Below are 26358 nucleotides of genomic sequence, written 5' to 3'. Positions count from 1 at the left end.
GTTCAGATTCTTTCATATAATTATGTGGATGTATTTTCAAGTAATTTTTTCTGAGACTCAAAATTTATGGCAGTTAGGGATTTATAGGACAACCATGAAATTAACACCTGTTATTCTTTCAGGACTCAAATTAATTAACCTACTACCTTAATAGAGAATGGCAGGCACGCAGAAGGCGGCATTTGTGTGTACATGGCCCACAAAAAAACATGTTGAATTCTCTGACACTGGCATTGAAAGGAGAGGGTTTTGGTGAACTTTGGTTCTAAAACTTCTCATTAACCTTCTTACAGGTAAAACAATTTTCTTAAAAAAAAAAAATGGGTGCCATTTCATTTGACTTTTGGTATGCTTTTTGTCTTTTTGTAAGGTTTTTTTTATTGCAGTTTTATGCTGTTTTTTTATTATTAGTTGAAGTACATCAAGTTAAACTAATTAGCTTTGCAACTAGCTGAAATAAAATAAGGGAAGAGTTTTTTTTTTTTCATTTCAAATAATGAAAAGTTTATTTGGAGAAAGTTGGAAATATTATAAATGAATTTCAAGCTTTTACAATATATATATATATATATATATATATATATATATATATATATATATATATATATATATATATATATATATATATATAGTTAGTTATAGTTACATGTGCATTTAATGCATTTAATGCATTACTCGTGCCTTGTAAATAATGCACATTATAATGCATTGTTTGAGCTCATGAATTATTGTAAACACAGATAGTACATTATGATGCTTATCTATTCATTGCCCACAAAAGTATACAGCCTCAAAACACAAACAACCAATTTCAGTATTTTCATATTATAATGCATTTTAACTTTTGTTCTAATTATACGTGAAAAGATATAATATCCTACAATGCACATTATAAATAAATGTGCATTATATATGCAGGCATCAAGTAAAGTGCTACTATAATTCTTACTACCTCAAATTAATAAAACCATGAATCTGTCTCTGTTTCTTCAGTTTGTGGCTCATCCAAACTGTCAGCAGCAGTTGCTGACCATTTGGTATGAGAATCTGTCTGGTCTTCGGGAGCAAACCACTGCAGTCAAGTGTCTGGTGGTTTTGGTGGTGGCTCTGGGACTCCCTCTGCTAGCTGTGGGGTATTGGTTTGCCCCGTGCAGTAAGGTAAGTCACATTTAACCCTTGTGCGCTCCTCATTTGAGAGTCACACTCATGGTCTTCACAGTCAAAAGTGAAGTGAAAACACCTGAAATGTTTTTTTTTTCTTCTAAAATTCTTCTAATCTAATTTATTTTTGTTCAATAATACATATTTTTCTCTTTTTCTTTTGTATTAAGAGAGAATTTCATGTTACTAATAAATATTAATGCAATAATTATGTTTAAAAAATTCAACTGAAAATAGTCTTTTTTTTCTAATTTTTTATAAAAAAAATTTAATTAATGCAGTTTTTCAGATTAAAATAGAGACTAGGCCTTTAAAATCAAAATTTTTAAGACAGAATAGCACCTCCTGGTGAGAGCAAAAAAACCTGTAATGTCCTGGTGTAACCACTAGATTCCTGAATAGGACTCCATAGAGAGGCTTGTTAATTCCCTAGTTGTTTTTATACATAATTGTTTACTTTTATTAGGTTGTGGGTTTAAATGTATATTAAGACATTCTCAAAGACTACTTTTTGTAAAGATTTTTTGTTGTTGTTGTTGTTGTTGATGATGATTTGAAGTGTTTTTTGCATTATTATTACTACATTCAAACCTGAACACAGAAAGCACTTTGTTACACAAAACATTACAATTATATAAAAATGTAACAAAAATGAGCAGAAATGCTTTGCCAGAGCATAATCCTTTTGTTACACAAAACATTACAATTATATAAAAATGTAACAAAAATGAGCAGAAATGCTTTGCCAGAGCATAATCCTTCTGTGTCTGATCTGATTTTAACCTCTTTTTTCAGTCTTATGACTTAATTTGGCTATAAGGTTATATATGGAGTCGATCTTTTGCAGTGACCTTTTGTGTCTTGCCCTCCTTGTGCAATGTGTCAGTGGTTGTCTTTTGGACAGCTGTCAGGTCAGCGGTCTTCCCCATGATTATGTAGACTACATAACTAGACTGAGATACCATTTAAAGGCCTTTGCAGGTGTTTTAATTTAATTAGCTGATTAGAGTGTGGCACCAGGTGTCTTCAATATCAATAATAATAATAATAATAATAAACCTATTCACAATATTCAAATTTTGAATGAGATACTGAATTTGGAATTTTCGTTAGTTGTCAGTTATAAACATAAAAATTAAAAGAAATAAACTTTGAAATATATCAGTCTGTGTGTAATGAATAAATATAATATACAAGTTTCACTTTTTATGAAAGGAATTAGTGAAAGAAATCAACTTTTTGCTGATATTCTAATTATATGACCAGCACCTGTATACATAAATATATATATACCCATTACTCATTAAGAAAATAGGGACAACCCATTTTGGGTGCACCAACTATTTTTCCATCATTAAAAATAGCACAATAGTAAAAAAAATATTAAAGTCTGGGTCCTATACAGTACCAGTTTAGACACACCTATTTTTATTAATATAGTTTAAGTCATATTTTCTTTGTATATGTGATCTTTGTGAAGTCACATTTGTTGCTATGATGGTTATTATAGTTACCTAAAAATACAATTTAAATTAAGACTATTTTAAAAACCTGAAGTTAATAATTTTAGGTTAGTTATTTAATACATCAGGTTAAACTAAATGAAAAATGAGAACTATTTCCTTGATAAAAAATTTGTATTTTTATGGTTTTAGCTTTAAGCCGGGTAATATGGTGACACATTTGCAATTTATAATTCACAAAAAAAAAAAAAAAAAACTTATTTTGTTGGAATACACAGCTACTTTTGGATTGGTGCTATAACAGTCTGTATTTTTCTGTCTAGTAAATTTTTCACAAAACCATTAAAAACGTTTTGTGTTACTTGAAATAAAATAAACATTAACTAAAATTAAATGTATATATATATTATATAAATTATATGTATAATATGCATATATTTTTATATTAATTTAGTTTACTAGATGTGCAAAAATATCTAAAATTAAATTAATTAAAAACTATAGAGACATGCATTATACTGAAAAAAGATAACAACAAAAATAACTAAAACTTTAAAATTAAAACAGAAAATATAAACATAAAAACTGATTTAAAATATTTATAAAAACTATAATAGTATCTCTAATAATAAAATAACTGCTATCTTCTGTATCTATCATGTTTAAGATTCATGCATTAAGATTCAAGTTTAAAAGAACACAAATATTATTGTATTATTATTAAATTTTATTAAAAAGTATTTCTATTTAAAATGTCACATTTAATTCATTGTGTTACTTGCCAATTCCTTGACATTATTTGTGCAATTAACTAGCAATTGCTTAGTGAAAATTGTGTCAAAGTAAATTTTTCAATTGATTTTCTAGTATAATGAGAATAATGTGCTTGTTATTGAACATATTTGTTGACCTTTTCCATTTTTTTTTCTTCTTCTTCTTCTTTTTTTTCAGCTTGGTAAAATATTGCGCAGTCCTTTTATGAAGTTTGTAGCTCATGCGGCCTCTTTTATCATCTTCCTGTGTCTGCTGGTGTTCAATGCGTCCGATCGGTTTGAAGGCATCACCACCCTTCCCAACGTCACAGTCACTGACTACCCACTCCAGATCTTCAGAGTCAAGACCACACAGTTCTCCTGGACAGAAATACTAATCATGATCTGGGTAGCAGGTAATGCACCAACATTTGCAATCAGTATTATTTAATTTATATGATCTCAGTACTACATGATCCCTTTGCACAACTAGAATTTAGACCAAAAGAGATTTGCTTGATGAGAATTTCATTTCATTACTGTCAAGGAGAAGCAATTGAGAGACTGAAGAGATCTCATTTGTGGTTGTTCTTTCATGGATAAAATTGCCAGTGTTTAGTAGCATGGGACATTTATTCAAGAGACTAAAAGGTTTGTTCCCTGCACTGTCAGAAATAGAGTTCCTCACTTCAGGACCAAAGCAGGATGATCAATGAACCTGTCAATGGTTCGACCTGATGAGACTGATAAAGAGTTTGAGTGGATTAGAGCCAGTCTTCTCTGCACTGAATGGAAATGTGGTTTCTTAAACACTCATTTCCATTTTTTATTTAGTGCTGGGTAGTAACTTTCTGAAAGTAGTCATGTTTATAACAGTTTATAACAGTAGCATTACAGTAGTTTTTCCATTAACAAAATGCAATTACCAGCAAGTAGTGTGCTAAAACCTTACTGTATATATCACTATTTTTTTGTGTCACAAGTGAAATGTACAAAAAATAAGTTTACTAAAATTGTACATTATTATTAAAATTTAAAGTAACCTTTTTCTGTTTAAATATATTTTAAAATGTTCAGCATCATTACTCTCACATGATGCTTCAGAATCATTCTGATATGCTGTTTTGCTGCTCAAGAAATTATCTTATTATCAATGTTGAAAGCACATGTGACGCTATATTTATTTAGTTAGTTATTTTTGGAAACCTGAGTTAGTTTGTAGCTTATCTCTGAGGACGTTTCAAGGAACTCAAAAAAAAAAAAGCGCACAAAACAAGCAAACAATCACCATTCAGCATTTTATTCTTGAATCATTTAAAATGAGGCATGTTCATTCATCACTGTCGCATCGAGAAAGGCTCTAATGAAAGGCTTTTTGCAGGCAATGCATCACTGAGAGGGTGAACCGCAGATTATATTGGGTTTAGAACATTTCCCCATTCTGTTTGTGGTTCAGAGGGTTCACACATGCTGAGTGCACCACATTACATTTGATGTATGAAAATGTTTCGCTGTTTCAACCGGGGCAAGATGCTGGGGAAACGCATTAGATTATGCTGATACATGTTGCATGCCATGGGATGTTTGCATCTGTTATTTTTCATTTTAAGAGGTGATTAATAGTTTTTATTTTGTTTTTTCTTTTTCTTTTTTCTTTTTTCTTTTTTCTAGGTTTGAAATTGAGTTGAATATTGAGTCAGCGTCACCAAATATGATGTGCTATTGCAGCAATGTCTTTTAATAATTCATGACACCATGCGACTTTGCTTTAGAGTTTGCTTACATGGTGCAAAAATCCAGAAGTGTTGCTTGGCTTCCACCTGGATAGTGACAGATAGACGGGTTTTCAGTCAGTGACAACACCTTTGAAATATTAAAGTGCAAAAGGCATCCTAAATGTGCTTGTGTTCAAAACCATCAAGCATGTGTGAAGTCCATTAGCAGTGTGACTTAAAAAAAAAAAAAAAAAAACATATACACACTGTAAGCTTTGAGTCATGTAGTGTACGCAAAGCTTAAAATTATTATTATTATTGTTTAGTTTTTCGGCTATGGATAATTAAATTTTTCAGTTTAAGAAACATTTGAAAACCTTTATTTATTTACAATTTTTACAAGTTTAGTCATTTAAACATTGTTTATAATCGATGAGGTGATGTGTAACATATTAAAGAGCATGTGCATTCAGAGTGTTTGGTTATACTGTGTTTTCAGAATGTTAATTCTTAGGGCCCTATAATACACCCGGCACAATGCGATGCAAGGCACAGCGCAAGTGTGTTTGCTAGTTTCAGTCCGGCGCTGTTCGCACTTTCCTGTCCAGCGCCATGTTGTTTAATTAGCAAATACATTTGCGCTCATTTTTGCTCCCATGGGCGTGCTGGTCTAAAAAAGAGGCATGTTCATATTTTAAGGAGCTGAAAATAGACTGTGCCATAGACCAACTCAAACCTGGTCTAAAGTCTGGCGCAATGTTTTTTCTTTGTTATTTAAAGAGTGTACACGCTGCTTATTAAACACATGGACGCACAGCCGCACACAAACATGTTAATTATATATATATATATATATATATATATATATAAATATTATATATATATATATAAATGCCTACATGTCATAATGGATAGTCATCGCATGTATCAGAATTAGGCTAATCTATTTGCTCATACACAAGCAGCTCTGTTTCATCTCAGAGACGCTATCTATCTTTGTGTTTGCCCAATTCCGCCATGTAAATAGCAAATTGACTCTTAAAGGTGCTGTAGGGAACTTTTGTAAAAAAAAAAATATTTTTTACATATTTGTTAAACCTGTCATTATGTCCTGACAGTAGAATATGAGACAGATAATCTGTGGAAAAAATCAAGCTCCTCTGGCTCCTCCCAGTGGTCCTATTGCCATTTGCAGAAAGTCATGCGCTCCCGGTAAAAAACAACCAATCAGAGCTGCGGTCCATAACTTAGTTTGTGTTCAAAATGTAGAAAAATGAACATAATAAGCGAGTACACCATGAATCCATTTTCCAAACCGTGTTTTTAGCTTGTCCTGAATCACTAGGGTGCACCTATAATAAGTGTTTATATTCTGACTATTTTAGATTGCTTTGGGGGTACCGCGGCGGAGTAACCCAGTACCTTTGTGATTCTTCATAGACATAAACAGAGAGAAGTAGTTCCGGCTACAATGTTCTTCCACAAGACGCAAGCAGTTCTGTTTATTAACCGCTAGAGCGTCAAAAGTTCCCTACTGCAGCTTTAAAGGGAATGGAAGATGAGACTCTGATTGGTTTATTGCACATTACGTCCAAAAAACACTCATTACTCATTAACAGAATAGGGACAACGCGTGTAGACCATGTGCCCTGGCACACCAACCATTTTTCCGTCATTAAAATGGTTGGTCATCATCCTCATCCTCCATTTTTGTCGTTAAAATAGCAATGGTGGATATGGACACGCACTGAGTGCACCTGCGCTGTGCGCTTTAAACTATGCATTTAGATTGTTAAAATAGGGCCCTTAGTGTGTTTTTAGAATGTTTGTTCACAGTGCATTCAAAATGTGTTTGGAATGTTCATTCCAAGTGTGCAATCAGAATAAGTGTTCAGAAAATGTGTTTATAGAGTGTTTTTAGAACTTTCATTGACCAGAAAGTTCATTCAAAAACTGTGTGTTTAGAATGTGTGTCCAGACAGTGATTACAATGCTTATATAAGTGTAACACTGGGGAAGTGTGTGTGGGAAGGTTCAGTATATTGTGGTGATGGTTGAGGGCTCAGTATGACTCTCTGAACCTGAAACTCTGACCTTCTTCCTTCAACACAACCTCCTGTTGCTGTTCTCACTGATTCGTATGGTTCCAGCTGAAATAAACCATTTAGTCTTGGAGATTAAAATTTCCTTTAAATCCCACCATGCTTTCAGTGTGAGTGAATTGAGTGAAGTATTTTCATTACTTGGATTTCCTTTGGTATCTTTCTAACTTAAAATTAAAAATATAATTCAAATATACCTCATTATTTTAGCAGCATTCACTGAGGCTCCATCTTAATTTTCCTATCAGACTGTGTTCTCCTCAGGCTCTTTATTCTAATTCCAGTCTAATTCTCTATTTCATTATCTCTTCCTCATCCCTTTTGTCCTTATATATCTCATATGAAAACACATGACAAGAGTTCACTTCAGAATTTGTAACATTTTATAGGTTTTTAGTAAATAAATTATACATTTACAATTTGAAATCGCAAAATGTATTTAATCAATATGCCAATGGAGAATTATTTATTAAAAATAAGCTTATTTCTGTTTTCAACCAAATAACATACAATACAGGTATAAGCTCCTGCTGTGTTGACCACCAGAACGCTTCTGTTTTCTGCAGGAATGATGTGGTCGGAGTGTAAGGAGCTCTGGACGGAGGGTCCGAGGGAATATGTCATGCAGCTCTGGAATCTGCTGGATTTCGGGATGCTCTCCATCTTCATTGCAGCATTCACTGCCCGTTTTTTCGCCTTCCTGCAGGCCATGAAAGCCCAGAAGTATGTGGATGAGAAGATCGACGCTCCAGACCTCTCAATGGTCATGCTGCCACCGGACATCAAATATTTCACATACGGTGAGAGAGAATCTGAGCACTGCTAAGACTCAAAATGATAAAGGTATATCAGTGATACTGAAATAACACTGGCCACCTGTGAATAAACACTAGTTTAGCTAATATTGAGTCATTCAGAGGCAGCTAACTACCTGATACTTCCTTTCTACACATGTAATTTCCTGTTTTTTTAGCGAGAGACAAGTGGGTTCCATCGGATCCTCAGCTGATCTCTGAGGGTCTGTACGCCATCGCTGTGGTCCTGAGCTTCTCTCGCATCGCCTACATCCTGCCGGCCAACGAGAGCTTCGGCCCACTGCAAATCTCACTGGGACGAACGGTGAAGGACATCTTCAAGTTCATGGTCCTCTTCATCATGGTCTTCCTCGCATTCATGATTGGCATGTTCATCCTCTACTCCTACTACCTGGGGGCAAAGGTTAACCCCGCCTTCACCACGTGAGTGACAAGCATGCACTGCAATGTATTTTGAGGAAAATATTAAGATATGTATAATAAGAGATGTGCATAACTACATATTTTCAAATACACAAGTTGAGTTAACCAGGTTTATATATTTTAGCTCAAGTTTTCCAAGGGACATGCAGAGAGTTCATCAGGGGCAGGGGCTCAGATGTAAAATAGTGGCAATATATATATATATAGATATATATTTATTTGGTCCAAATACAGCTAAAGCAGTAATATTGTGAAATATGTTTACTATTTAAAATAACTGCTTTCTATTTGAATATGTTTTAAAATGCCATTTATTCCTGTGATTTTTAAAGCTGATTTTTTTTTTTTTTTTTTGCATCATTTCTCCAGTCTTCAGTGTCACTTTCAGAAATCTTTGTAATATTCTGATTTTCTGCAAAAAAAATATTATTATTAATAGGCTCCAATAAATAAATAAAGCAGCACAAATGTTTCCAAGACTGTAATAAATCAGCATTTTCTCAAGATGACGCTGAAGGCTGGAGTAATGACTCGTGAAAATTCAGCTTTGCATCACAGAAATAAACAATAATTTGAAGTACATTCAAATAAAAATCATTCTTTTAAATTTTAATAATATTTCACAATATTAAGGTTTTCTGTATTTTTAATTAAATTGATGCAGTTTTGAAGAGCATAGGAAAATTTCATAATGCTGTGTAATTATAATTTTTTTTTTAAATATAATATTCAAACAATAGGCCTGTAGGTTGCATTTGGGCTTCATTAACTATGATAGTTTCATTAAATAGTAAAAGGTGTATCATTAATGTATCAGTATACATAAGTACTCATATAGTGCACTCATAAAGTGAACTGAACACTACTTACCATTAATGTGACTTTTGGTGCTGCAAGGTTTTGTGCAGTGCTTTGTAGTCAGTTAGCATCCATTTTCTTAGTAATGGAGTTTGATTTATAAAATTAGACAAACCGCAGATCCAGATTGTTCCACAAAGTTTGTCTGTCCAATTTTCAACTCAATTATGAATAAGAACGGAAAATTACTGCTCCACTTCACATTGTCCGATGAAATTTGAACTTCTTGTGTCAGATCATGATTGGTTGTTGTATTATACATGACAAACAGGCATTGATTAATTATTTAAAAATAATATTAAGGGTATAATATAGGCTATAATATATGTATTTTTTATTAAATCAGCAATCTAGCTTTGATTATTGATGAAAAAATAACTTGTTTCGACCCATGTGTATTATTTGTCAAATCAAGTCAAGTCACCTTTATTTATATAGCGCTTTAAACAAAAAAGATTGTGTCAAAGCAACTGAACAACATTTAATTAGGAAAACAGTGTCACTGTCAAAATTACAGTAAAAGGCAGTTCATCATTGAATTCAGTGATGTCATAATTAAGCTCAGTTCAATTTAGATAGTATCTGTGCAATCATTTGCAATCAAGTCAACGATATCGCTGTAAATTAAGTGTCCCCAACTAAGCAAGCCAAAGGCGACAAGGAAAGGAACCACAACTCCATCAGTGACAGAATAGAGAAAAAACCTTGTGAGAAACCAGGCTCAGTTGGGGGGCCAGTTCTCCTCTGACCAGACGAAACCAGTAGTTCAATTCCAGGCTGCAGCAAAGTCAGATTTTGCAGAATCATCATCTGTTTCCTGTGGTCTTGTCCTGGTGGTCCTCTGAGACAAGGTCTTTACAGGGGATCTGTATATGGGGCTCTAGTTGTCCTGGTCTCCGCTGTCTTTCAGGGATATAAAAGTCCTTTCTAGGTGCTGATCCACCATCTGGTCTGGATACGTACTGCATACAGACTGGATCTGGTGGCTACGGTGACCTCGGAATAAAAGAGAAACAGACTAATATTAGCGTAGATGGCATTCTTCTAACGATGTAACAAGTACATCAGGTGTTATGGGAAATGTTCCTGGTTCCGGTTTACCTAATTATTGCAGCCTAAAAATCCCTTGACGGATTTGGATATTAAAAGCATATTAGTGCGTTATGTGTAAGCCAGGTTAAAGAAATGGGTCTTTAATCTAGATTTAAACTGCTAGAGTGTGTCTGCCTCCCGAACAATGTTAGGTAGGTTGATCCAGAGTTAAGGCGCTAAATAGGAAAAGGATCTGCCGCAGTTGATTTTGATATTTTAGTTATTATCAAATTGATTATCAAATCGAGTTTTGAGAACGCAGGGGACATGGAGGATAATAATGTAACAAGAGCTTGTTCAAATACTGAGGTGCTAAACCATTCAGGGCTTTATAAGTAATAAGCAATATTTTAAAATCTATACGATGTTTGATAGGGAGCCAGTGCAGTGTGGACAGGACCGGGCTAATATGGTCATACTTCCTGGTTCTAGTAAGAACTCTTGCTGCTGCATTTTGGACTAGCTGTAGTTTATTTACGAAGCGTGCAGAACAACCACCCAATAAAGCATTACACTAATCTAACCTTGAGCTCATAAACACATGGATTAACATTTCTGCATTTGACATTGAGAGCATAGGCCATAATTTAGATATATTTTTGGATGGAAAAATGCAGTTTTACAAATGCTAGAAATGTGGCTTTCTAAGAAAGATTTTTATCAAATAACACACCTAGGTTCCTAACTGATGACGAAGAATTGACAGAGCAGCCATCAAGTCTTAGACAGCATTCTAGGTTATTACATGCAGAGTTTTACATCCTATAAATAACACCTCTGTTTTTGTTTTTTGTTTTTTGTTTTTTTTTCTCAACATTTAGCCGTAAGAAATTACTCGTCATCCAGTTTTTTATATCGACTATGCATTGCGTTAGTTTTTCAAATTGTTATGTTTTGCCGGCCTCGAAGAAATATAGAGCTGAGTATCATCAGCATACAGTGAAAGCTAACACCATGTTTCCTGATAATATCTCCCAAGGGTAACGTAAAGTGTGAAGAGTAACGGCCCTGATTTGTGAAAAGATGACTAGACTCCTGAATCAGCTTCAACACAAGTGGTTCTGCTTTTATTCTCTTATTCCTTTGCATGCACTGCATCACATCCTATTCACCCATTGCCCCCTAGTGCCTATATGCAGGAACTATATAACGCAACAGAATTACAAATGTAATTTCAACAACTTGAATATTACATCCCCTTTCTTTGAAAGCTTGACATACTATGCAATGAACAAAATATTGCAGCTATGCAAATCCTTAAGGCCACGAGAACAATCAGCATACATAAGAACAAAAATATAACAACATATTTATATCAATGGTAGTGACAATAATTTTTTTTTTTTTTCTTAGGGCAGCGATCCGCCTAGATTGATATATGGGTTTTTTTCTGTTTTTGCTTTGTCCATTAATGATTTTGCAACCTGTACTGCCTTCTCACTGAGCCCATTGCTTTGTGGGTAATGCAGGCTGCTTGTGACGTGCACAAAGGCCCATGAATGAGCAAAGTTTTCAAACTCTTTTGAGCTGAATAGAGGCCCATTGTCTGAGATAACCTTTTCAGGGTCAGGATGTTTCAGGATCACTGCAGCAGCTGTGATGCTCCTGTGCTTCTCCAAATCAAAGTAACAGCTGTAGTAATGTCCCACCACTATATAATCATCACTGTTTGGTATAGGATGTGAAATGAGTGGTTCTTTTGCATTTTGCATACAATGCTCAAGACAGATGGAGCAAAGTTCAACCATGCTGGCGATCTGCTTGGACATGCCAGGCCAGAAGAGAATGTCTCTAGTTCGCTGTTTGATTTCTCAATTCCTATGTGGCCTGCATGAATGCTTTTAAGCATCTTTTCTCTCAGCTGCATGGGGAGTATTATCTTTTCACTCTTGAAGATTACACCACCCTTCTCCAATAACTCATCCCTATGATTTCAGTACTCTAGGATGGCTGTAGGGCATCCCTTTTTTTGGCAGGCTATCCTTCTTTGATCACACTTATCATGTGGACATTTGGGCATCTGTTTTTGTTTCTTCTTGAATATTGCTGAGCATCACATCACTGACGGAGAGAGCAGTGATTACAGTATCTACTTGAACATCCATCTTCTCACTGAGGCTGTGATAAGTGCAAGCCATTGATTTTCTTAACAGTGTGTGAGCCACTGGAATATCTTTTCCAGGAATGTGTACAATGGTGAAACTCTACTTTTGTAACTTCCAGATCATCCTTTGCAGTCTTTTTTGGTGCTGCAGTTCGTGGCTTTCTGACGATTGCTTCAAGGGGTTTATGATCGGAATCTACTGTTATGTGCCATCCATAAACATATTGATGAAATCTCTTGCAGCCCCAGAGGATAGCCAGGAGCTCTTTCATGGTCTGAGCATAGCTTATTTCTGTGTCTGTGAGTTACTTTGAGGCATATATGAGTGGTTTATATTCCTGAAGCAACTCTGTGCCTAATCCATATTGGGAGACATCCACTTGCAGTGTGAGGTCTTTGCTTGTGTTGAAGAATGCTAACACAGGTCCTGGCTCCCTTGTAATCATGTCTTTCATCTTGAAATCTGCATCATGTTGTTTATCCCATACAAACTCACTGTCACGCTGCAGTAGTTGTCTTAGAGGTGCATTTATGTCTGAAAGGCTTGGTGCAAACTTAGAAATTTTATTGACCATGACGAATGATGAATTCTTAGATGGTGACATCTCCACCTTGTGAGGGTCTGGTTTGATTCCATCATTGGAAAGATGGTGGCCGAAGTAGCTGACTACGGGAACAGAACGATTCTTTTTTTAGGAATAAGGTGCACTCCTTTTTCTCAAGACCTTTTCAGCATCCTTCTGAGATTATGGTCATGTTCCTCCTTATTCTTTCCGTAGACCAGGATATCATCCACAATGGCCACAACTCTAGGCAGACCTTTGCAAATCTCATCTATTTTCTGCTGGAAAATATCCCGGGCTGAGACAATGCCAAAAGGCATGCGACCAAATTTGTATCTTCCGAAGATTGTATTGAAAGTGGTCAGTTTGGAGTCTGGTCCAGCTGAATGTTGCAGTCTCCAGGAAACAAACCAATGCCTGTAAGCACATCAGCAAATTCATCTATAATCGACTCAGAATCTTTCTCTGGGGAGGATACAGACAGCACCAGCTTATCATGTCTAAGTCTAAGCATGCTTTTAATCCAGACACAGGTAGTGACTGAGTCTCCACAATAAAGAAGCCTAGTGGCATGGCATTCTATTTATATTTGCAGTGTATTTGGCATGTGCCTTTAACTGGCAATGGCTGTCCACCATAACCTGTGAGATTTTTGTGTGTGGGCTGCGTCTTTATCTTTGGTGCAGCTTTTTGAAATCTCTCTCGGGTATTACATTAACCTGAAGCACCTGTGTTCAGTTTGAATTTCAACGGCGAGCCATATTCTTTTATTTCAACTTCAGCAAAAGCTTGCTCTGATGAAGTAATTGTATTTGTGAATCACTGAAAAAAACCACTGCTCACATCTGGGTATCCGTCATCAGGTTTTTCACTTACAATATGCAAATAATCTGTGCAAAGGATCATGGGAGTCCGAAATGTCCATCATTTGTACCCTTCAAAATCCTTAATTCTGAAGGGCCATTTGAAGTGGCCATGTTTTGAACAGTTTTGAGCACTTCGGTTTAAAACGACCCTTCAATATGGCGGCAATGGTTGTTTTCACTCTGAAGTGCCCTTCGGAGGGTGATATTTGGAATGCACCGACAGTTCTACTTTTTTATTTTATTATTCCTTTGCATACACTGCATCGGATTCTATTCACACATTGCCCCCTTGTGCCTATATGTAGGAACTACATAACACATCAGAATTACAAATCTACATTCAACAGCTTGAACATTACACTTTAGGCACTCACTGAAAGAACCATAGATGGCTCGAGAGCCTAGGTTTGTGGAATATCAGTCAGTCAAACAAAACACACAACCTATACCAACACGTTATGGCAACACCTCAGACTGACAGATGTGTAAAAAATAAACAGGAATTTTCTTACTTTCAGCATTTGTTACTGTTTTGTACACATTTTAAATGTAATTCAAATGCATTTTGAAAAAGGGCAGGGGTTTGAGCAGTCAAATCTATATAAAGATATCATTTTTTATTATTTAAAATTTTTGAAGAAAGTAAGATTATAGACAGCTTAATTCAGGTGAATTAATTTAAAGTCTATCTGACTATATAGGACACATACTTGCTCTAATTATTAAATTATTATTGATAAAACATAAAACAACAAAAAACAATCAAGATAAACTAACTAGTAAAACCTCAGAAAATGACTAGTCTGCTGTTGCAGTGAGTTTTCGGTTACAGAACAGCTGAAATTAGTTGGTTTAATCAACTTTAAATTGACTGACTCTGAGTTAACCACGTGCACCACAACTATAAAAAGCCATTATCAATGTAGAGCTGATATTACGATTATTACGGCTATTTACACTAAGTGGAATTAACATACTTTCTTAGCGATAGATCCTATTTACAGTAGGCTAAGTGCAAGTAGCTCTAGATGCTATTTACAGAAAAAAATGTACATTGAAAATCGTGATATATTCTATTTACCAAGAAAAAGTAGCAGTTCTTTGCAACAGGTTAAGTGTAAATAATAATTAGATGCTAGTTATACTTTATACTGGCAGATACATTTGCACCTCAGTATTGTTACATTAACAATATATAATAATAACAGATTGTAAATGAATATATTTATTACAATTATAAATAGTTGTATCATTATTAAACACTCATTAGGCACTTTACTTCCACTTTAAGAACATTTTGTTCATTTTTATGGAAAATAAATTCTAATGTGACATGTGAAAAGTGAGAAGAACGAGCTCTGCAAAAGCCGGATTCTAACCCAATCAATCGCGTTTCAAGCTAGTTTTCCATGCCCAAAACATTACTGCCTACACCATTGAAGCTGTAATTCACGTGTCGTATTTAAGCTTATGTGTCGATGGAGGGGTGGAGCTACAGTATTTGCACTTAATAATAGACACTCAGAATAACCCCCCCCCCCCCCCCCCCCCCCCAGGAAACAAGACATATAAACATCTTATATCGTGCTCTTATTTAGAAAATCGATCTTTATTTTATGTCTTTTTTTTATATTTGAACTTGAGGAAAAAGAAGAAGATAAAAAAAAACTCTTAGTAAGAATAGCATTTTTCCAGCGTGCATCAATGAAGTGTTTAAAAAGGGGGAGGAGACTGAAAGAAACTCTGGGTTTATCGAAGAAAACCTGCTCCTGACCAGGTTAGGTTCATAGAGTAAGTTACCATGGTAACTGAGTATAAGTTAGCTCTCTTTCAGAAACAGGCTTGACTAACCATGCTTTCTCGGGTTTGACAAACCTCCCATTCTGAAAATGAAAACCTAGAGTTTCCTTCATTTCAGGGTTAACATACTTGAAGTTTTCACTTAACCTCCTTTATGAAACGGGCCCCAGGGATCAAAACACAAAGGCAAGGAAACAGGGAAACTAGAAACACTGAAACTAATAAAAACAGAAGAGCTAAACAATATTTAATCCCCAATGAAAATAAATGCCTGCCTACCCCATTTCGTACACTCTGTAATTATAATATGTGTGGACCTATATTCACGTGTTTTATGAGTTTTGGGACAAGGTTTTCCAAGTCTCATCTGAGTTATTAGATATGGTTATCTCTAAACATCCCAGTCTCTGCTAATGGAATGATGATGCTCATAAATTATCTTGATGACCTTGTTCTCATTATTTACTATCATAGGACCCTCCACATTGCCCTAACTGCTGCTTAAAAGATAGTTTCTAAGATTTGGCATGGACCTACATTTCCAGCACGTTAAAATACATTCTTGCCTTATTAGTCAGAGTTGATCACAATTTGTGGGTTTCTATTTGTCCCCTCGCCTTTTGAGGACTGACCTCAGGTTCTCTGTGGTATTGAGATCTGGGGAGTTGCCTGGCCACAGATCCAATGTTTCAATGTAATGATCTTCAAGCCACTTCTTTATCAGTCTTGCTTTGTGACATGGTGCTCCATCATGCTGGAAATGCACAGATATCTTCACCAAATTCGTTGGAAGAAGTCACTCGTGCAGGATGTTTTGATTCCAATTTCTTTATTCGTGGCAGTGTTTTTGGGCAGAGTTGTGAGAGAGCCCACTCCCTTGGTTGAAAAGCGACCATACACATGGATGGTCTCACATTTATGTCACTGCAAAAACTTCGATCATGTGCAAGATGTTCATAGATATACCACATGCAAAAGCTCCACTCAAAGTAAGGCTCTGTGGTCTGTCAGGCGGAGACACTGTAGATTAAGTGTCAGTCCTGTGAAGTCTTGGTGTCCTATCAAATGTGAGGCTGTCAAATGCTGGAGCTCATTTCACACTAGAGTACCTCCAACATGATGAGGTTTGTTTTATAGCAAGTAAGAGGTTATGAAATAAGTCAACCTACAAGTTGACGTGCGTGTGTGTGTGTGTGTGTGTGTGTGTGTACTGTACATGCTCACAGTAGACTCCTGAGATACAAGTCTGGAGTTGTTTCCTCAATCCTATCATTCTTGCATCCGTGTGAGTGGAAGTTTCATTTTCACAGCTGATCTCCAAAGATGTAAAGAAGACTTGCATTGCAGTCATTCTCCTTATCTAGTCTCTAGTTACCTTATCTAGATTTTCCAGAAAATTGTATCTTATTGTCTTGATCAGTGTATTTCAATACCGGTCCCGGGGACCCACCGCTCTGCACATTTTGTATTTCTCTCTTATCTGACACACTCAGACATATCAGGGGCCTGTTTCAATAAGAAGGTTCAACCAACTCTTGAGTTGAAACTTGAACTTTGAGTTAACTTACCCTGAGATGGGAAACTTCGAGTTTTAGGAGGGGTTTGAATGGCAGAGCTGAGTTAGTTTAATCAACTCTGAGTTGGTTGGCTAATTTTAGTGCGTGCACCACGACTATGAAAAGCCATGATCAATGGAGCTCGGAAATTATGATTCACCATGGCAACAGCTCCGAGAAAAAGACATCAGCACACCTCAGAGTCAATAAATAACTTTAATTCTTAAACACTGTTCAATTTTAAAGCTTTTAAAAAACTTGGAGAACGGTAAGTTATTGAACTAATATTATTTTTCATGGTATCCTACAGGCAAAAGAAGAGAGAAAGGCAGCTAAACATGAAGTTTAAAAACATAATTCAGTCAGGTAAAGCTTTACGCACAAAAGGTTCATGAGTGTAGGCTACATGACTTTACATTTACATTTGTCATATTAAATAAATATCATGTTTATTTCAGTGCGCAGCAGCTTTTTCAAAAAAATCTAATGCTCTTTTCAAATAATTAAATATTCTCTAATCCAACCTGTTACATGTCTTAATTAGAGCAATGGAATTAACATTGAATTCTACTCAGCCAACAGCAAGAAAAGCTCGCTAAATAATGAAGAACAGACGAAGAGGATGGTCAGAATACCAAATAATGGAAGAATATTAAAACCCGACAGGAAAAAGAATAACTGTTGCTTTGGTATTTGTAGGAAATAAAGGTGACCAAATACATTTAACAGCTGTGGTGGCGATGTCATATATCACAAACTACTCTTCCATCTAAAATCCTTTCCTTACATTCAGTAATCAGCTTCATTTTCAATATGTTCTGTGCTCAGAAAACAGCATAAAAAATTATTATTTATTATAATGGGTTTTATTATAATCCTAAAATAAAATACAAGTTATATATGAATGGAATAATTATAAATATATATATAATCGACAAAGGACATACATAAGAAAATAACTAAAACAAAAATGTAAAATGGGTTACGGGTATTTCACATTGACCTTAAAGACTCCATTCCCTTTTGTCTTTGTTCACAGGGTTGAGGAAAGCTTTAAAACTCTCTTTTGGTCCATATTCGGGCTGTCTGAGGTGTCTTCTGTGGTGTTAAAATATGATCATAAATTTATCGAAAACATTGGCTACGTGCTGTTCGGGATCTATAACGTTACCATGGTGGTGGTTCTGCTCAACATGCTTATTGCCATGATAAACAGCTCATACCAGGAAATAGAGGTGAGTGATTTTCCAATTCAGTATCCCAGTTTGCCTATTATACTACGCGCTTAAAGTATGTACTCTTTTGGTGAAGAAAAAGTACACACTTTGGAGCTTTTGCATTGTATTTATTCTGTAAAGTATTAACAGATGGTAGTGAGTCACAATGATTCATGTATAGTTGTATAGAAGAGTTATTTGGAGTAGACCCTGTCCTTAGTCCTAATTATGGGGATGCAGATTCGGTGGCTCCTGCCTGAAGATCTACCCCCACGGATGGACAGGGCTAACCTGGTGGTGGTGGTGGGGATGATGGAGGGGAACGTCAGCGTCGTAGACTGCAAAAAATGAAAGAGTTCAGAGCTTATATACTCCAGGTGTCAAGCAGTGATTGGCCAGACCAATTCATATGAATGAATAACTACTTCTTTCAAAAAAAACTTGTGCTTAGAGCTTAATTTCTAATCGAAAATGTCAGTGGATTTTGATGTGAGAGACAACAGGGGATGGACATTTTCTCTGGAGGAAGAGTTATTATAGATAATGGACTCCTATTTTGTAGTCGTCTACATTTTTGAAATTTTCATATTTGGGTGAACTTTTCCCTTAAAGGCGTCTTTGGTTAAAAATACATCTGAAATCAGACTTGTCATCTGTGTTTCCAATCGTCCCCTGGGAGAAAAGGATGTCTGAAGCTTTTAATGCTGCTGTTTAAATGACTGTAATCATTCAGAAGGACTCTTAAAGCCTTTGAGGACCACAGACCGGGTTTAGACTCTCGCAATTATTCTTGTGCAAATTGCCCATGCTTCACATTGCTGGAGAGGAGGCATTTAGCATTTATCGCTGACCAAAAATGTAATTCTTATACACTGAACCCCAGCTTAACCCTAGCCATGCTCTGCTGAGAATCGTTTACTTCAGTTTTCCCAGTCAAAAATGACTGGCATTTTAAAATGTCTATTATCAAACGTATTTATATTTTTGAATGGTAACACCACAAGAGTAACAACGTGGAGAAAAGTCTCAGGACAAAATTAGTACATTTTAGTCCAATGTGATAACATTAAGTAGCATTTTCTGGAAAAAGAATATTGTCTTGGATTAAAATGACCATAACACAACATAAGGGTTTAACCCTTTATTCCTAGTCATATCAAAGCCTCGGTTTCTTATAGTATGATGATTTCTAATAGCTCTATACAGGATCTAACAGTCTGTTTCTCGCAGGATGATGCCGATGTGGAGTGGAAGTTTGCTCGGTCTAAACTCTGGCTCTCATATTTTGACAATGGCAAGACTCTCCCGCCTCCATTCAGCATCGTCCCCAGTCCGAAGTCCTTCTATCTGTGTATGAAGAGACTGATCAACCTGCTCCGGTGTCGCCGGCGCCACCTGAAAAAAGACGTGGAGCTGGGCATGGACAACTCGAAGTCCAGGGTATGTGTCTGCTGCTGTTTAGGGTTTGTATGTACTGATTTGTGTCAGGGTTGCACAAAATACTGAATTTAAGGCATTTTTCAGTTCATGAGTGTGAATTTGAATTGAATTGGCCAAAATACACTGAAAAAAAGGAATGTTTTGATTTAAAATTCAATGAAAATTCAACACAACAGAGCGATAAACAATAGTCTATATATATATTTTTTTTTTTCATATATATATATATATATATATATATATATATATATATATATATATATATATATATATATATATATATATATATATATATTGTGTGTGTGTGTGTGTGTGTGTTCAATTAATATGGTTATATTTAATCCAGGTCAATCTCTAGTTAGTATATATTTTTAAAACTGCATTTATAAAAGATTTTCACTATACAATTATAGACTTTTGCATAGTTTTTACATTTTAATCCTCAAATAGTGGATATGTACGCAATTAATTTCTGAGTCTAATTACAAACACATTATATAATATACAATGATATGTTTAAATATACAAAATACCATGATATGTTTGTCTAAAAATTATTTCTTTTTTATACCTGCCATTTTAAATATGATTATCAATATGAACTAATGATTTTGGAAATACCCCATATGTTGTGTATAATAACATTTTGGTATTTAAGTGTTCCTGTAGCTCAATTGGTAGAGCATTGTGCTATCAAGCACAAGGCTGGGGATTTGGTTCCCCGGGAACACGTGATAGGTAAAAATTGATAGCCTGAATGCACTGTAACTTGCTTTTGGATAAAAGCGTCTGCTAAATGCATAAATGTAATTTAAATTGTAATTTAATTTAAGGTAAGTCATAGTGAAAAATGAAATTACTGATAATTAATTTACTGAATTGACTTCTAAGATTTATTTCTATACTAGACTTTTATAACAGACTTAATTTGTATTCTGTTTTAATTCCACTTTTAAAAATTTTAATTTTAATTCTGCATTCTTGAATTGCTAATGCAATTCAGATTCATGGTTTTAATTTTTATTTAAAAGACATCCAGAGCCTTTAGTGTGTGTGTAGCCTTTAGTGTGTGTGTGTGTGTGTGTGTGTGTGTGTGTGAGAGAGAGAGAGAGAGCGAGCTCTTGAATGATTCATGATATCTTTCCTCCTCTCACTGAAATCTAAAGCTTAGTTCTCCACCTTCCATTCATATTTTAAAGGATGAAGCACCTCTCCTCCCATCTGCCCTGCTCTCAGTGTGATAATTCACTGAACTCCATACATTTTCTGCCTCCATTCTCAATAAGACTGTTCTTTTTTTCCAGTGAAAATAAGCCACAATGATCTATCCATCCAATAAAGACCAGATAATTCCTCCCTATGTCATTTACTTATCGACGTTTCCCAAGCCACACCGCTTTTTAGCATTTCCACAAAAAAAGACGGATAGTTTTTGTCCTTATTTAGCCTGCAGAGAGAATCAGTGCTGTTTCAGTGTGGAAGCAAACTCTGATGAAGAGGTGAGAGATGATCATTGCTTCCTCAGGGCAAATGTCACTTCATCTCCTGTGTGAGCGTGAGCACATGTCCACAGGACCACGAGAGTAACTGCATTATTGTGATTCATCTGTGGCAGAGGCCTCCGTCTTATTCACTCTGAACAGCCCAGCGTCTCTTGTGGGCTGCGTAATTGAAAAACTGACAAAAACACGTGTAGAGATAGAGCCCCATCTACAAGACACAGAAGAGAGGGGCTCATCTGGTGGCTGCCTGCATGACTGCTCTTTCAACATTCACTCATGAACAGAGCCATTCAAGCTGTTATGAATTCAATTATTATCACAACAGATTGTAGTTTGTGTTTTTCCGACAACTACCACAGGCTGTTGTTTTAGCCTGTCTTTACCGTAAGAACTGTTGAACTGCACTTTAGTTTACACAATGTACTGTATTAATATGACGGAATTTTCATAATAATTTCTTTATATAGATTTTTTTACAGGTGCTTAACATGTATTTAAAATTTTGAAATTCATTGCATTGTTTTATGGTTAACGGAAATGTGTTTAACTGGATAATTTACTGCCAGAGAATTACCAGAGCATTTTTTAGTAGTATTTACAGTATGTGCTATTATAGTATATAGTGATATACAGTTTGCATTTTAATTTATTTTAGTAATTTCATTATATGCTTTTGACATTTTTGTTCATTGTTGTTTTTTATATTTCTTTATAGTTTTCTTGTTGAATACAACATATATATATATATATATATATATATATATATATATATATATATATATATATATATATATATATATATATATATATATATATATATATATATTTTATTTCAATTTCTGAAAACACATTGCCATGGTTTTAGTTAACATTAACAACAATGCTGAGAAATTCTTTAGTGATTTCAGTGGTTTGTTACGCCCTCTGGTGACCAAAAATTATAGACAATTTTATTCTGAAATTGTATCAATTTCTGAATGTGTACTTACACACTCAAAACTGTAGTAAGATACTAATCAATCAGTTTCTCAATGTTCACAGCTGAACCTCTTCCCCCAGTCGAGCATGAGGATGCCGGACTCTCACAGCTTCAACAGCATCCTAAATCAACCCACACGCTATCAGGCAAGACCTCATCATCTCTCTCTTTCTCTCTTTCACTCATATGATGAATCATCACTGCAGATTTCACCCTTATCAATTTCTCTGATCGTCATTTGGTCTGATTCCCTCACACAGCAAATTATGAAGCGTCTCATCAAACGCTATGTACTGAAAGCACAAGTGGACAAAGAAAATGATGAAGTGAATGAAGGTGAAGTGTGATTTCAATGAGCTTCTTGTTTATATAACTGCTAAAAACAAGAAATGGGAACATCTGCCATAAAACCAATCAATTGGATATAAATAAAAAGAAAAGAAAATGATTCTGCGAGAAAGCTAGTATGATTAGGGTATTATAATAATTCTCAAAGTTTATGTAAGATTGTATCTCACAAAGACCTGTCCATATTGCACCTCATAATTGAAAGAAAAATAAATAAATAATTAATAAGATAAAAAATATTATATTTTGCTTACATAATACAATGCTTATTAAGGACCTTTTTTTAATTTACATTACAATTATGCACATTTTCCACCTAAAAGTTCTTGACAGTGTTCATATTTTCATATACAGTATTGTTCAAAATAATAGCAGTACAATGTGACTAACCAGAATAATCAAGGTTTTTAGTATATTTTTTATTGCTACGTGGCAAACAAGTTACCAGTAGGTTCAGTAGATTGTCAGAAAACAAACAAGACCCAGCATTCATGATATGCACGCTCTTAAGGCTGTGCAATTGGGCAATTAGTTGAAAGGGGGGTGTTCAAAAAAATAGCAGTGTCTACCTTTGACTGTACAAACTCAAAACTATTTTGTACAAACATTTTTTTTTTCTGGGATTTAGCAATCCTGTGAATCACTAAACTAATATTTAGTTGTATGACCACAGTTTTTTAAAACTGCTTGACATCTGTGTGGCATGGAGTCAACCAACTTGTGGCACCTCTCAGCTGTTATTCCACTCCATGATTCTTTAACAACATTCCACAATTCATTCACATTTCTTGGTTTTGCTTCAGAAACAGCATTTTTGATATCACCCCACAAGTTCTCAATTGGATTAAGGTCTGGAGATTGGGCTGGCCACTCCATAACATTAATTTTGTTGGTTTGAAACCAAGACCCGTTTACTAGTGTGTTTTGGGTCATCGTCTTGTTGAAACAACCATTTCAAGGGCATGTCCTCTTCAGCATAGGGCAACATGACCTCTTCAAGTATTTTAACATATGCAAACTGATCCATGATCCCTGGTATGCGATAAATAGGCCCAACACCATAGTAGGAGAAACATGCCCATATCATGATGCTTGCACCTCCATGCTTCACTGTCTTCACTGTGTACTGTGGCTTGAATTCAGAGTTTGGGGGTCGTCTCACAAACTGCCTGTGGCCCTTGGACCCAAAAAGAACAATTTTACTCTCATCAGTCCACAAAATGTTCCCCCATTTCTCTTTAGGCCAGTTGATGTGTTCCTTGGCAAATTGTAACCTCTTCTGCACATGCCTTTTTTTTAACAGAGGGACTTTGCGGGGGATTCTTGAAAATAGATTAGCTTCACACAGACGTCTTCTAACTGTCACAGTACTTACAGGTAACTCCAGACTGTCTTTGATCATCCTGGAGGTGATCATTGGCTGAGCCTTTGCCATTCTGGTTATTCTTCTATCCATTTTGATGGTTGTCTTCCGTTTTCTTCCACGTCTCTCTGGTTTTGCTCTCCATTTTAAGGCATTGGAGATCATTTTAGCTGAACAGCCTATCATTTTTTGCACCTCTTTATAGGTTTTCCCCTCTAATCAACTTTTTAATCAAAGTACGCTGTTCTTCTGAACAATGTCTTGAACGACCCATTTTCCTCAGCTTTCAAATGCATGTTCAACAAGTGTTGGCTTCATCCTTAAATAGGGGCCACCTGATTCACACCTGTTTCTTCACAAAATTGATGACCTCAGTGATTGAATGCCACACTGCTATTTTTTTGAACACACCCCTTTCAACTAATTCAACTAATTGCCCAATTGCACAGCCTTAAGAGCGTGCATATCATGAATGCTGGGTCTTGTTTGTTTTCTGACAATCTACTGAACCTACTGGTAACTTGTTTGCCACGTAGCAATAAAAAATATACTAAAAACCTTGATTATTCTGGTTAGTCACATTGTACTGCTATTATTTTGAACAATACTGTATATATTTGTGTGTGTGATCTGTAGGTGAGCTGAAGGAGATCAAGCAGGATATTTCCAGTCTGCGATATGAACTGCTAGAGGAGAAATCTCAGGCCACAGAAGAGCTCTCACTCCTCATTCAGAAACTCAGTGACAAACTCAACCCCACGACCTGTCCATCCACACCCAGCCACTGAAGGGTGAAGTCATTCTAGTACATTTCCACTTTAATATGCAGAACATTTGCCATTGTTCTCGGATTTGTCTGAACAATGGCAGATGAGGGCATAAATTCTAGTTTTACTTTTAAGTTACTGTTAAATAGAAGGTAAAATGTGTAGTCACTCTGTTGGGACGTTTTTTTTTTTTTTTTTGTTGTTTTTTTTTGTTGTTTTTTTTTGTTTGTTTGTTTTATTTTATTTATTTTTTTATTAAATTGATTGATTGATTTTTTTTTAGCTGACTGTGTATTTCGTTTGAGTGTAACATTGACTCCACCCTTTAATGATAAAGAGATTTTGACTTACAGCTCCATGGACTCAAAAATGTAGGTCTAGCTTTAAGATTTCAGTATTTTAATTGCACACAAAATTTCGATCCATTTTGATTACACATTTTTTAAATAAAATAATAAAGTAAATGTGATGCATATTTGTCAGTCATATGTAAATAAAACGGCTAAGATTCTGCACCTGTGTAATTTTAGTTTATTTGAGATGTATTGTAGTTTTCATAATATATTGAATATATTTTTAACATACATAAAATGTTTAGTTTAATTTTAGTTGAAGTTTTATAAGTTTTGTTGTGTGTTTTAGTCATTTTTATTATTTAATATTTTACTATTTATAAGTCTATATAGTTTTTTATTTCAGTTTTAGTTTTTTTAGTACATCTAAAGTTAAAAAATCTGAATTAAAATGAGAAAATCCTTTTCAAGTAACACAAAAATTAAAAATAATACATATATATATATATATATATATATATATATATATATATATTATTTTTTTTGTTACTTGAAATAAGGATTTTCACATTTTCATTCAGATTTTGGTTTTAATTTTAGTTTCAGGTTTTGTTATCTATAATAACCCTGTTCTGCACACAATTTTATTTTATTTTTTGTTTATATAATTTATTAACTATTTGCATCTATTTAATATATAACTTTTAATATTTAAATAATCATGCATTTAAAATAATTTATTCAGATGGCTCAGCATAAATCTGTTAATTCTGAAAACACTTACATTTATTCAGTTAAAAGTATTAATAAGCAATATTCAATAAGTTTAAATATAGTCTGGAACAAATTGTTGGTTGATCGATTTATTCATTATTATTGATTGATTATTGATGAAACCAAATGATTGTACTGTACTTAAAAATGCATTCAGTTTATTAGTACCATTACAGAAATCTGTAGCCTATTCTGTGTATAACAAATATGCATCACATTACGTTTCATTAGTTTGTTTGTGAAATGCAAATGGATGGAAAATGTACAAGCAATTCAAATGCATAAATCTTGAGTTTAGGCCTAAATATTTTTAATTGCATGAGATATTTTACCTAACTGGAAGTGCAGTATTCAGTATGCAAGTGTTCATCACCTTCAGTACCTGTAGAGCACTGAAATATGTTT

At 34.9% G+C, this 26358-nt stretch overlaps 1 protein-coding gene across 1 annotated transcript in view; it reads left to right on the top strand.

Moving 5' to 3' along the window:
• The window catches only part of LOC128027705 (short transient receptor potential channel 3-like), a 42777-nt gene extending 17193 nt beyond the window's left edge, over positions 1-25584 (top strand). The window contains exons 5-13 of the mRNA XM_052615524.1: positions 994-1158; positions 3576-3792; positions 7760-7993; positions 8167-8431; positions 18310-18505; positions 19718-19927; positions 22471-22554; positions 22669-22744; positions 24756-25584. Coding sequence (XP_052471484.1) covers positions 994-1158; positions 3576-3792; positions 7760-7993; positions 8167-8431; positions 18310-18505; positions 19718-19927; positions 22471-22554; positions 22669-22744; positions 24756-24907 — 1599 coding nt within the window. The 3' untranslated portion in view covers positions 24908-25584. The remainder of the gene's footprint in view (positions 1-993; positions 1159-3575; positions 3793-7759; positions 7994-8166; positions 8432-18309; positions 18506-19717; positions 19928-22470; positions 22555-22668; positions 22745-24755) is intronic.
• Positions 25585-26358: the final 774 nt, after the last annotated feature.

This window comes from Carassius gibelio, chromosome A14 (genome assembly GCF_023724105.1).
Source record: "Carassius gibelio isolate Cgi1373 ecotype wild population from Czech Republic chromosome A14, carGib1.2-hapl.c, whole genome shotgun sequence".
Classification (NCBI taxonomy): Eukaryota; Metazoa; Chordata; class Actinopteri; order Cypriniformes; family Cyprinidae; genus Carassius; species Carassius gibelio.
The sequence above is the reverse complement of the archived record's forward strand: the minus strand, read 5'-3'. Positions and strand labels throughout refer to the sequence as shown.